The sequence below is a fragment of the Macaca nemestrina genome, chromosome 5 (genome assembly GCF_043159975.1).
Source record: "Macaca nemestrina isolate mMacNem1 chromosome 5, mMacNem.hap1, whole genome shotgun sequence".
Classification (NCBI taxonomy): Eukaryota; Metazoa; Chordata; class Mammalia; order Primates; family Cercopithecidae; genus Macaca; species Macaca nemestrina.
In genome coordinates, this window is record NC_092129.1 from 127,430,677 (window position 1) to 127,445,087 (window position 14,411).

General features: G+C 35.1%; 1 protein-coding gene across 4 annotated transcripts in view; it reads right to left on the minus strand.

Moving 5' to 3' along the window:
* LOC105479548 (GDNF family receptor alpha like) overlaps positions 1-14,411 on the minus strand; it is a 92,297-nt gene that overhangs the window by 38,281 nt on the left and 39,605 nt on the right. For all 4 annotated transcript variants that reach the window (XM_071096930.1, XM_071096928.1, XM_071096931.1 and 1 more), the window contains 3 exons: positions 9,750-9,803; positions 8,318-8,648; positions 622-872 (listed from right to left, as the gene is read on the minus strand). In XM_071096930.1, the coding sequence (XP_070953031.1) occupies positions 622-872; positions 8,318-8,648; positions 9,750-9,803 (636 nt within the window). The remainder of the gene's footprint in view (positions 1-621; positions 873-8,317; positions 8,649-9,749; positions 9,804-14,411) is intronic.

Here is a 14,411-nt window from a genome sequence, read left to right on the forward strand (position 1 = left end):
CCAGATGACAATAGGCACATGAGTGATCCCCAAAAAGACCATCAGAAGAGCCATCCAGCTAAGCCAAGTCCAATGTGCAGAATTGTGAGCAAATAAATGGTTATTGTTTGAAGTTATTGTTTTGTTACTTAGTATAGATACTTGTGGTTTGTTATGTAGCAATGGACACTTGATATATCCATTTATCTGACAGAATAAGTCTTCCATGCTTTTGATATTGAAATCAACAAATTAAGAGTGATCTATCAGCTACTCGGGAGGCTGAGGCAGGAGAATGGCATAAACCCGGGAGGCGGAGCTTGCAGTGAGCTGAGATCGGGCCACTGCACTCCAGCCTGGGCGACAGAGCGAGACTCCGTCTCAAAAAAAAAAAAAAAAAAAAAAAAAGAGTGATCTATCACATAAATTTTTAAAATGTACTATATTCAGGTAAGTGAGTAAAATAGTAAATATGCAGAACATAATCAGAAAGCAAATTTTCAAATGCAATAGCAAACACAAAAATGTCTGTGCCATGCTGGATTACCACTTTGTACTGTACAGGCAAAAACAAAATAGATAGATAGATAGATAGATAGATAGACAGACAGACAGATAGATTATTTTAGTCGGGGAACTTACTGAAACATGATTTTCTATGAAGCATGTGCTGGAAAATCTTGCACAAAGATTCCTCACTTTGTGTAATGGTCCTACAGTTACATTGCACTTGAAGGACTGTCCCAAGGATATCTATGTAAGCAGCTTTGCAGTCATCACTTCCTGAACATGTGAGGTCCTGTTTGCTTAAGGCGCTAATGCAATTCTCATCTTCATGGCACTTTCTAGTCACACGCTGCCAGCATTTTGACTGAAATGTTCTATAGTGCCTCCTAGACAAAGAATGAGGAAAAATAATTAGTTTTGAATAATATTATTTCACATTAACATGTGATCCCCCATCACCTAATGAAAGACATGGAACACAATGCCTCCAAGATGCTAGTACATAGTTGAAAAGTAAATTTGTAATTTGAAAAATCACCATAGGGAGTGTGAAAGAAACTGTAATCTTATGAATTACATCCCTTTATTGTGATGAAAGACAAAGGGTAAGTTGAGGATTCCCTGGATGGATTTCCCTTTATTACTAATTGTATTCCAATATATGATGATTTGAGGTATGAACTACTTCAGAGATTTCTTGGCAATGTTTTATTCTGAATATAGTTTTGTGGCTAGCCTTTGGCCACTGTGTCACACCAAGTGATTTCAAATAAGATACTTGACCTTTCAAGTCAGTTATCCCACAGGATGGGAGGTGCTTTATACTTTCTTAATGGATTAAGCAGACTAATTAGAATTTGCAATATGTTGTGAGGTATAAGATTTCTGACTATGTATTTGATTATTGGTATAATAAAATGGAATAAAAGTCTGGATAATGTACACTAATTTCATTTTTGAATTTTTTTACAATCAGAATATATTTTCATTAATGGATGTAAGAATGAAAATCTTTCAATTTAATCTTTGTCACCTAAAATTGCTTTTTACTCTTTCTTGAATAGGTTGCCATCAAACATGTATCAAAGCCCTATGAGTACATGACATTTTCATGAAGTTATTTGTCCACACGGATGCTGCTATGTTAAAAAACCAAAGCTCAATTGTTTTTAATAATTGAATATTTAAGTCATCTTAAAGGGTAAGCTTTTAAATATAATATTGAAGATTAATTCATGTACATTAAATTTATAGTAAGGGAAATACTGCAGATTTTCTGAACATATAATTATTAGGCCAGAAGAACAAACATTCCTTCAATGCAGTTAAGGGTTACATATAACATATGTCCTAAATGTAAGTTTTGGAAGTACTGATTGTCACTTAGATAGAGAATATATCTGTACCTATATGCTATTTGTTAATTTTAAATATGTGTTTTACTAAGTTTAAATTGCATGATTTATCTACTTACAGATAAGTAATACATTTTCACTCAGAAAAAATGCCATGAAATTTTGCCAAAATGATGAACTAAATAATATTTAATTAAAAATAATATACTACTTTGGTACACTGTATTCCGAAACCGTTTGAAATATAAATGGACTAAAGTCTCCAATTAAAAGACACAGTATGGCTGAATGGATTAAATGGATGAAAAATAAAATGAGCCAATGATCTCTTACCTCTAAGAAGCATACAACATCTATAAAGAAACACATAGAGTGAAAATAAAGGGATAAAAAAAGATATTCTATGCCAATGGAATCAAAAAAAGAAGCAAGAGTAGCTATACTTTTCTTAGACAAAATAGAATTCAAGACAAAAACTATAAAAAGAGATAAAGAAGGTAATTATGTAATGATAACGATTCAATTCAGCAAGAGGATATAACAATGGTAAATATATATGCACCCAACACTGCAGTACCTAGACATGTAAAGCAAATACTATTAGAGCTAAAGAGAGAGACTTCAACATATCACTTCCAGCATTGGACAGATCATTCAAACAGAAAATCAACAAAGAAACATCAGACTTAATCTGCACTACAGATAAAATAGACCTAATAGATATTTACAGGACATTTCATAAAATAGCTGAAGAATACACATTATTCTCCTCAGCACGCAGATCATTCTCAATGATAACCCATATATTAGCTAACAAAGCAAGTCTTAAAATTTTCAAAAAATTGGTATCATATCAAGTATTTTCTCTGATGACAATGGAATAAAACTAGAAATCAATAACAAGCGGAACTTTGAAAACTATACAAATATAGGGAAATTAAACAATATGCTCCTGATTGACCAGTGTGCAAATAAAGAAATTAAGAAAAAAATTTAGAAGTTTATTAAAACAATGAAAATGGAAGCACAACATACCAAAACCTATGGGATACGACAAAAGTAGTATTAAGAGAAAAGTTTATAGCAATAAGCACCTACATCAAAAAAGTAGAAAAACTTCAAATAAACAAATTAGCAATGCATCTTAAAGAACTAGAAAGTCAAGAGCAAACTGAACCCAAAATTAATAATAGAAAATAAATATGAATAAATATCAGAGCAGAAATAAATGCAAGTGAAACAAAAAAAAATTCAAAAGATTAACAAAATGAAAAGTTGGTCTTTTGGAAAGATAAAATCTCAAACTATCAGCCAGACTAATAAAAAAAGACAGAAAACCCAAATAAAAGAAATCAGTGATTAAAAGGGAAACATTACAACTGATGCCACAGAAATTCAAAGGATCATTAGAGACTACTATGAGCAAATATATGCCAATACATCAGAAAATCTAAAATGGATGCATGAATAAATTTGTAGACACATACAACGTAGCAAGCTTGAACCATGAAGAAATCCAAATCCTGAACAGACCAATAACAAGTAATGAGATCGAAGCTATAATAGAAAGTCTCCCAGCAAGGGAAAACCTAGGACCTGATGCTGAATTTCACCAAACACTTAGAGAAGAACTAATACCAATTCCACTCAAAATATTTCCAACAATAGAGGAGGGAATACTTCCAAACTCATTCTATCAGGCCAGTATCACCCTAATACCAAAACCAGACGAGACATATCAAGGAAAGTAAACTATAGGTCAATGTTCCTGAAGAACATTAATGCAAAAATCCTCAACAAAATCCTAGCAAACGAAATTCAACAACACATTAAGATTTTTCATCATGACCACGTGAGATTTTTCCTAGTGATGCAAGGATGGTTCAATACATGCAAATCAATCAGTTTGATACATCATATCAACAAAATGGAGGACACAAAAGATATGATCCTTTCAATTGATGCTGAAAAAGCATTTGATAAAGTTCTACATTCCTTCATGATAAAAGCCTCAAAACCTGGTTATAGAAGGAATATACCTCCACAGAATAAATGCCATATATGACACACCAGACCAATAGTTAGTATCACATGGAATGGGGAAGAACTGCAAGCTTTTCCTCCAAGATCTGTAATGAGACAAGGATGCCTACTTTCATCACTGCTATTCAACATAGTACTGGAAGTCCTAGCTGAGCAAAAAAGTCCTAGCTGACAAGAGAAGGGGAAAAAAAGGCGGGGGGCGGGGGAGTATTCAAATTAGAAAGGTAGAAAAAGTATCCTTGTTTGCAGATTATATAATTTTATATTTGAAAAGACCCAAAGACTCCACCAAAGAACTCTTCGAACTGATCAACAAATTCAGTAAATTTGTAAGATATAAAATTAACATACAAAAATCAGTAGCATTTCTATATGCCAACAGCAAACAATCTGAAAAACAAATCTTCAAAGTAGCCTCATTTACGATAACTACAAATAAAATAAGACACTCGGAATATGTCTAAATGTCCAAAAAAGACTAAGCAAATTAATTAAGCTACATCCATGCAATGGCACACTCTATAGCTATTCAAACATTTAAGAATTTTCTTTTTTTAAATTTCTTCTAAGAAAAATGGGACAGATGTGCAGAACGGGCAGGTTTATTACATAGGTATGCATGAGCCATGGTTGTTTGCTGCACCTATTGGCCTCTAAGTTCCTTCCCCTCCCCGCCTACTCCCCAACAGACCCTGATGTGTGAATTTTCTTATATGCAATTATGGAAAGACCTTTAATCCACATTTAGGGAAAACTAACAAAAATAATATATAGAGAAGGATATCATATAGTGCCATCTGTTTTAAATCAATTAAATAAAAATACATGCATATTTTAAAGTATTTAGAATATTTTCTAAGCAAATACCTTGTCATTACTTTTTTAAGTTAATATATAAAAATACAATGTATTATAATTTTCCATAAATACCCGGACTTTTGTGAAATTGGCAAGACATAATCTCACCTCCCAGAGGGTATCTGTACTAGAGAAAATTAATTGAGAAATGGCCCTTAAATTGTCCTCTTTGGCTTTTAAAAAATAAAGGAATTTCAAAACCCATCGTGAATTGAAAAATCTGGAACAGGGACATAAACTGTATTTTAAAACTGAAGTGCCCTGTTTTACCTATGTACAGGCTCTTCTGCAAAAAAGGTAAGTATCATAAAGGGCTTAATATTCTCATTGAAGAAGTGGTTTTCCACTTGGAGATTTGTTTTTCATCTGAATTACATTAACAATAATTTAATATAAATGCTGGACATCTCCCTAAGGCAAAATTTCCTCAGGAAAATGATAGGATTTGTCTTTTCACATTGACTACTAATATTATATAACATTTCCATCACCTCTATAAAGTACTCATTAAGGGACTATTTGCACATAGTGAAAGGAAATTGAAGACACAGTCCTTACGCTTGAACTAATCTAAGAAAGAAATTACATGAGAAGAAATATGTATATGTATATTACAATATAAAAATTACGTGTACAATATTCCAAAGTGAGAGGAAGGGAGATGACGTTTTTTGAGTGCTTATCCCACTCCAGACCCTACACCAAACATTTTGAGAAGGTGGTTAAACCCGGGAGTCCTTGTTGAGGAAAATCATCAACTCTGTGCCAGTCCATCTGAGAAGGTGTTGATACCAAGGGGAGGTTAGTGTAAGAGTGTGTGCTTCAGAGTCTATCATAGGAAGTCTCAAGGACTGTAGCAGCAGAGCCATCACTTGCTATTAAAATATTTTCTTTGATGTGGATGCTCAGAAATACCACGCTTTGAAGGCTGAATGCTAATGGCTTCCAGATAATTAGATAGCACCTCTAAAGCCCTGGCACTGGAATTAGGCAAAGCTGGGAACCCACCTGTGAATAAATCTGATATTTTTATAGTGATTGTTATTGAAACAATGGTGTCCCCTGGCCCTGGCTGGTTAAAATATTATTAGGTTTCATCGTTGATGTAGGAATGTGATAGTTAGAAAGGCAGAATAGTAATAGTTTTAGTTCATTTGATGTGAGAAAAGTAGTGTGCTCAAACGTGTTTACCATATTTCATTGATTTCAGAAGATACCATAATTTATGTACAACAACAATAACAACAAAAAACACCTGTGGGGACTTAAATTATGACAAATATCTTTGTCATTAACCTTAAAAAATTATTTCAAATATGTCAGGGATGTTAAAATATGTAAAAAGAAATCACATCTTAGAATCAATGAAATATAGTATTTCTCTAATAAGGATTTTTGAGATGATAAATGAGTTGGAAAACCTAAATTGCATTATAAAAAGTATTTTGTCACTGCCTTTATTGTTCACTCAAGAAAAATAAATAATAAGCCTTAAAATAACTGACACACATTTGCATGAAAAATTCTCAAATACTATTTTAAGAACTTTGATATCCTATGTGATAAGTTGACGAAATATGTCAATGCTCTAGAACTCTGCTTAGCTCTTTATCACTTATTTCATAGAATGTGTGCTATGGGGAAGCAGTTCTTTTTAACAAATATTTACAAGATCTGGAACTACTTTGCAAGTTACAGTGACTGAGAATAAGAGTAGACATAGTTAAAAAGCTAAAAAAAAGAATTTTACTAAGAATCTTCAGGAAGTTGGTATCATTACTTTTTTGTTTTTTTGCCAGTGGTTGAAACAAGGGGACAAATATGACAAATCACACACTAAGCCACCTACATGTCCGAAGTCCTAGGCAGTGTCCCTCAAGCCCTTATATGATATAGGACTGTTCACACCCACTCAATTAAATCTCTCATCTCGTCCCTATTTCTCTCCCCTTTGCACACTCTACCCTCACTGCTTTTCTAACATGCCACATACATGTTTTCCTAAGCTGGCTCGTCAGTTTGCTTAGTATCTCCTCTCTCAGTATCTACTGAGAGAGGCCCATTTTCTCACTTCAGCTATGGTAAAATGCTTCCTGTTGGGGCCACCCCATTTACCCTGCAACTCTTTCAGCCCATTCACAATCCCTTTTATTCTGTTCTTTTTTAATCTCCAGAGCACTCATTGCCTTAAAACAACATATACATTTTTAATTTAATATTTGTCTTCTCTCTGTACTATAAGATCCATAGGCATTTGTTTCTCTTATTCACCATTGCCTAGAGTAGTAGTAGGTGCTTGGTTACCCTTTGTTGAATTAATAAATAAATGAATAACATTACTCCCCCAAGAATCAAAGGTGTGAGGTTGGAAAGAGGAGAATGAATACATTTCTATGATCATGGCATACATGTGTGCTAGGGATGTCCAAATGCTATTTGTATACAGCATCCTTGACATAAGTAACTCCAAAAAAGACTCTATCTTAGATTTCATAGGGTACTTTTCCAACAGGGACAAAATATTTTGTTAAATAAACAAGACTGCATCCAACCAGATAAGGACATAAACAAGTATACTCTTCCACTATCAGTCCTCTCAAGAGGACTCCATGGCCATAAATAGAGTAGGACTTCAGCAGCTCAAAATGGCTATCTTACCTGACACCGTCTTGCTATCACTCATGATAAGCACCCAGCATCTGCTGCCAACAATTCTCCCAACATCGAAGACTCTTCCTTGCAAGATTGATGGACAGCCCAGATAAGACCAGAGGAATCTTTGTTTTTGTCACTCTTCCTGGACTCGCTCCTTAACCCTTTTTGCTATCCCTTTTCTCTTAATGTTAAATGTTACTTTGTTGTGGAATGTTTAACCTATAACCCTTATATATCGATTAAGTACACTATTATGTATGGTTTGCAATACTGACTGATTTGTGGAGTGGCTTCAGTCTGTGTACCCATGGCTCTGAAAACAAAGTGAATGAGAAGTACTAAGGAGAACTGCCTCCTTGGGAACTCCATGTAGCTCATGGCTTTTGGGACTGAACAGTATTAAAGCCTGACATTGTGAAAAGACATAAATGTGTGTAGACCTGGTTATCTCTGACCTTGCACCACTCATGTGAGTATTTAAGCTACCTTCTTCTTCCTGATCTCCAGCCTAAGACAGAAATAATTTATTTCAAAGTCTGAAGAGTCTCCTTGCCAAAATAATAAATTTGTAACAGCCTTATATAATTAAACAAAAAAAATTAAAAGGCTGATATATAAATCACGTCTATTAACTCATTCATTAGACTAACTTGAATACATAATTTTTAAATACTATTTCATGGCTACCATATTTTGACATGCTTATTTTTTATTTCAAAAATCTATTCTGCATTTGAATTTCAAAGACGATACTGCACATGTACCACAGATTCAAAAAAATATGAATTGTCTGGCTTTATTTACACCATGTTGGATGATGGTGGGAACTCTAGCTAATGTAATGAGATCAAGTGTTAGGACTGGACTGTAACAAATAAGGTGCCGAAATAAGAAAGTAATGTATGAGTGTTTTTACCCACCTGCATAATTCATCATTTTGGCAGCTGCGAATTACATTGAGGCAAGTAGGGGGTGGAACCATGTTCAGTGCACATGGCTTGCTGTGAAGAGCTTCTTTGGACTGCTGACAAGGTATATCAGATTGAGAACAGTCACAAAAAGCCAACATCTGGGCAATGTTAAAAGGTATATTTTGATAGAAGAACCGTATGGCTGCTTGGCAGTGTTTCACATCACACGGATTTCCATTTGCTGAGCAAGCTTTAAGGTAAGAGGCCAACTGTGCATTACAGACCACATCCCCTACACATGCCTCTGCCACTTCCAAACAGGACCACATCCCTTTGAATCCTGAAAGCAATGATATGCCCAGGTCGTGGAAAAGTAAACACAAAGCTGTACATACAGAATCTGTAAAACACTGTGAGAAGTCTATGAGCAAAATACAATGAGGTACCAATGTCCTATTTTTGGCAAACATTACATCTTTTAGAGTAAATATGAATTTACTGAGACCTAAAGAGTAGACTTATTGGAATCATCTTTCATCTATACAGGATACACATTGTTATCTAGAGTGATGGGAAGTGTGCAGGGCCAAAATTGAGCTGAAGGAAAAATCTCCCAGTCCAGGGTTTTCAAATGCAAACAATAAATCTTCAGAAATTGCATTTGAACTATATAGCTTATGGTTAGCTCATTGGCTCAAGGCAAAATGATTCTTCTTCTGCTTCACGTTTTTGTGAGGGGAATCTTGAATAAAGGTTCCACATAGTTATTCTAGCATACGTAAATGTTTATATTCCTACAGAAACACAATTACACACAAAAACAGTTGGTGCCAAATAACTTATATGATCACAAATATCCATGAAATGTAATCAATATCTACTATTTGGGTTTTTGTTTGTTTCATTTTTGAGACAGGGTCTTGCTGTATAGTGGCGTGATCCCAGCTCACTGCCACCTCCATCTCCTGGGCTCAAGTGATTCTCCTGCCTCAGCCTCCCAATGAGCTGGGATCACAGCCACATGCCCCCATGCCCAGCTAAGTTTTGATTTTTGTTTTTGTTTTGTTTTTGCAAAGACAGGGTTTTGCCATGTTGTCCAGGCCGGTCTCAAACTCCTGGGCTCAAACGATCCACCTACCTCAGTCTCCCAAAGTGCTGGGACTACAGGTGTGAGCCACTGAGCCCAACCTGGTATTTGGTTTTAATTATTAAATATTTCTCAGCACATGTATACATTGATAACGGAGGGGCAAAGTCGTTGCTTCGATGGATCACTAGTAAAAGAAATGAAATGACTTGGTTGCATTTTATTATATTAGAACTGTTAAACAACGTAATTTATTTTGCATTGGCCTATCTTTAGGAAGCCTGGTAACTACCTTTTAAATTATATTATCAGGTATTTGCAATGCAGATCAAAATCATAACTTATCAACATTACCATGATGGGAATGTGTAGTTAGATTCCATTTGAATTTATCCTCTCTCATGTTATCTAGAAGGAAAACAAAGAAACTATTTCATTATTGAACAATTTTCTGAATTTCCTAGGAACATGAGAGTCACATTTATAAATGAGTAAAGTCCACATATATTCAAGCAAAAGTACATACAACGTTATGTAACATGTATTTAGCCTTTGATATTCAAAATTAGTGTGGTATAGATGAAGAAAATAAGCCTCTGAAATACCATTCAAGTGAGCTAAACAGCCCTGCTTTGAGGATTCAGTTACTTGAAGACTTAAATAAATGCTAGTGACTAGACTGCATGCATGGAGTAAACAAACACTGGGCGCTGACTGGGTGGGGGGGGGGAAGAAAAAACAGAAGGAATATTTTCTGAACACCACCTCCCACCACAGTCCAGTATAGAAACCCTTCTCAGTAGGGTCTTCATTAATTTGAAATGCAATTTTAAACCCAGTTTCACCTCTGATTATCTTATCCTCCACGAGTTCTTAGAAATTATAATTATAGTATTGAAAAATCTCATTAATGAAAATGAATGTTCAGCTGATTCCAAAATCTTTAAAGGAACATTGGTTGGTTCCCTACTATGTACCAGGTGACAAACTGAGGATGTAAATCTGCAGTCCCTGTCATCGAGCATCCCACAGCCTAAAAGGAAATACAGACATAGAAAACAAAGCCAAAAGAAACTAAAAGGAGCACTAATGTATCCATAACGTGGCAGGGGAATCAGATGATAGGATTTTCATTTTGAAATGAAAATTATTATTTTTTCATTGGATATTAAGATACTAACTTTTGTTATGGCATTAATGCCCCTTCATGATTCAGTATGTCCTAATCTGAGCTGTTTGTTCATATTTCCTGCCTTCTAGTCTAGTGCATATATAAGATGGTACTATCGCAGGAAGCTTACTTCTACCCTCAGGTGTGTCACGGCCTTCCAGACTCCTTATATGGTCCAAGCTATTCTCACTGTGCATGGTTTTCGTTTTCTTAATTGATCAAGTCTCAGCTTGAGAACCACTCTTCTTCTTGATCCCACCCATCATCCCACCTCTCTGAGGAAGATCTGGAGGTTCCAACTTCTGTGCTACTATTCCATATCTAATAAAATCCCAATAAACAGATCCCAGGGAGTCATATAGTTTTTGTAACAGGTACAAAACTCTAGGCTAGACATTCTTTTACGGATTAACACCTCTGCATTGGGACTGATTGGTAAGGCTGTGCCACTGACAAAAATATATTCAAGAAACTGCTGTGTAGACATAAACAAACAGCAGCTTCACTAACTGTTATTAACTGAATGTTTTTCCCATTACCTCTAAATTTATATTTTGGAGCTGTAATCTCCCTGTGCAGTTGTGGAGTGATGGTGTCTTTAGGTTAAATGAGGTCATAAGAGTGCAGCCCTTATCAAATAGGATTAGTGTCCATATCAGAAGACTTCAGGGAGGTAGCTGTCTATCTCCCCTGGAGCACTCACTGAGGAAAGGTCCTGAGAACACAGGGAGAGAGAGGGTGGCTGGCTATCTACAAGCTAGTAAAAGAGGACTCCTAGCCAGGAACAGATCCTAGGGACTTTTATCTGAGATTTTTCATACTCCAGAACTGGGGAAAAATACAATTTTTGCTTTTTAAGCCACCCAGCCTGTACTATTTTGTTACGGCAGCCAGAGCAGTCTAATTTACTTACCAGATGAGTACTTGTTATCAACACAACAAAACAGTTATTTTTAGTGTCTGAAAATAAAGTGCTTCTTAGAAGGTATTATAATACTTATACATTAAATGCTAATTTTATATGAAATTAACATTTATACATTAAATATAAAGCTAGCATTTACACACACACACACACACACACACACACACACACACACACACATTTTTTCCCAGAGGGTATTTTAAACAGTGGCTTTTACTGAAAGAGGAGTTGAAGGTCAATATGTTTTAGAAACAAATAAAAGTATTCACTAACAAGACCTACATGTGAGTTATAAAATCCTATACAATTCATCAGAAAATACCCAACAATCCCTAAAATATGCTAATATCTAATATTAGAATCAGAAGTACTTCCATGTATCTTCTTTTTCTTAACATGATAGTATCAGAAACTAAACTCTTGTAAATATTTTGATTTATATTTTATAATCTGATAAACATGCTTACAATAAACTAGTAGACAAACATGTTTCTATAAAATGACTAGTTGAATTAAATGCAACCGATATTTCTTTTTTAGGGAGTATGTGGCAACATTTAAAGCAAAAGCAAAAGCAAAAGAAGATCCTCAGAGGAGACTGAGAAGAATCATCCATGGAAGCAAGAAGAAAAACAGAAGAATTAATATCTGGGAGCCTAGCTTTTCTCTAGCTTCATTTCCCTGTAGCTCTTGCTAATGAATGCTGCCCATTTCCCATATAGAACATACCACGATATCATTAGAATGTGTTTATATCTACTTTGCTAGCTTTATAGCTTCCAAAATATTAATTACTCATCCTTATAAAACATTTATCCTTCTTTGAATTTTATGCTATCTGGTTGTGCCTCCCTCTTTTCTCTTGTCAAATATTAACCTCAAAGTCTTGCCCTGATATTCAGCATTGACTCAGGTACTGTCTCAATATTCTCCTCTACCTCAGATCTTGTCATTGTGCTAAGTTACCTCTATGCCTTTTGGAAAAAGAACCATCTTCCACCCTTAATTCACAATTCCTTAACCATTGCCCTTATGACCTTCACCGACACTCCAACTATGCCACACCAATGATCAACTTCTAGACCTGACATTGACATGAAGTTCTCTCCCTTTCAATTGCAAATATTAATTATCTTACTGGCTTCCAAAGCTTCACATTCTTGATTACTTCAAGTGCATATATACCTCTGGAACTTTCATCTTTTTATTCACTCCCAATCTTAGCATCATCTCCTGGATTCACAGACTCTTTCCAGCCTAGATCACTCACCCTAATAAAGGAAGAGTTTCTTGTTACTGTCATTCCGTCCTTACTTCTTTTACTTTCTAGTGATTCTCTATAAAACTCCAACCCTATAAAATTTTGCTGTGTGGCTTTTCTGCTCATTTATACTGTTTTTTTTTCTCACAGAAAAGTCACACTACCATCCTAACTAGTATCACAACAAATTAAAAAAATAATTACCAGTAATTTTTCTTCTAATGTGTACAATTTCAGATGTCACCAGACATTATGCATTTACATCAAGCTGCATATCCTACCATTTCAAAACTTCATCATTCTCATAAGATGACCTTGACTCTCATGTTAGCAGAGGCTTCAACTGGGAATCCCTTTATGCTGGAGGACAATGCTGGGAAAATGGCATGTGGGATCCATGAGATCAGGGACTATATCTTATTATCTTACATTTCTACTCAATTATTATTCAATAAACATATTTGAATAAATATTGAATATTATTCACCATTTAACCCTGCATAATCAATTGTATCACCCTTTCTAAATCATTCCCATTCTCATACAGAACTTTTTTTTCCATCTTCTGGGGAAAAAAGCCCTCTTTTTACCTCACTTATTTATCCAAGCACTGCCCTATTTCCTGTCTTCCTTAACAACAATCTTTCAAAGTGCAGTCCGTATTTTCTGGCTCCAATTTCTCTCTTCCTATCCCCTTATGTACTCTCCAAACTCCGCCTCTAATCCTGCCATTGTGCTTACCATGCCACAGATACTGTTCTTATCCAGTTCATAACCTCCACATTGGCAAATGCAATAGCTGATTTCTGATTCTGAAGTCTCTACCAAATCATTTGATCTTCTTAAACTTTCACCCTTCCTTGAAACTCTTTCTTCGTTTTTCTTTTGGATGCAATACTTTCCTAATTTGCTCTTTCTGGCAGCTCCTTATCGTTTTTCATTGCTGATTCCTTCCTCTTCTCTCACACTAGTAAATGTTGAAGTATCTCATAGACTAGTCCATGGACCTCATTCATTTCCTCTTTTATTGACCCACTGGTAACAAAATATATCCAGAATCTGTTATCATCTCACCCTGCTACCACTCTGGTCCAAGACACCATTAATGTCATTGTTAATCTCAACATAAAACAAGGTCCTGACTGAATTCATCTTAGTCGTCAAGGAAGGCTGGAACCTCATTCATTTGAGCATCCTGTATACAAATTTCTTCAAACATTCCCAAATGCAGTCTACTTTAGAGGAATCACTGCATTAACAATTCCACAAAGCAATTTCTTTCAGGCTTTTTCTTAATACTGCACACATTTGGCCTTCATCAAGGGTCTTTGATTGTTCTGTTTCTCTCTCACAGATTTTCCTAATATTCTCTTACAACAAAGTAAAATGTTCAGATTCCTGACAGACATGTGCTGCTATTGCAGTCACCCTTTACTTCAGCTATTCATGGTGTATCTTTCTTATGGAACTATTGTGTGATATTTGTGAAGTCAAATCTGAGGACCGGGCTGATTCTCCTACAAATAGAGTAAGGTTGACTAAAAATTAAATAAATGAATTTACTTATGATTTTTTAATATGTTTTCAAAAGTGTACAGACATATTTTTATAAATATTCCAATATCTGTTATTTTTCAAAAACCACTTAAAGTTATTTCA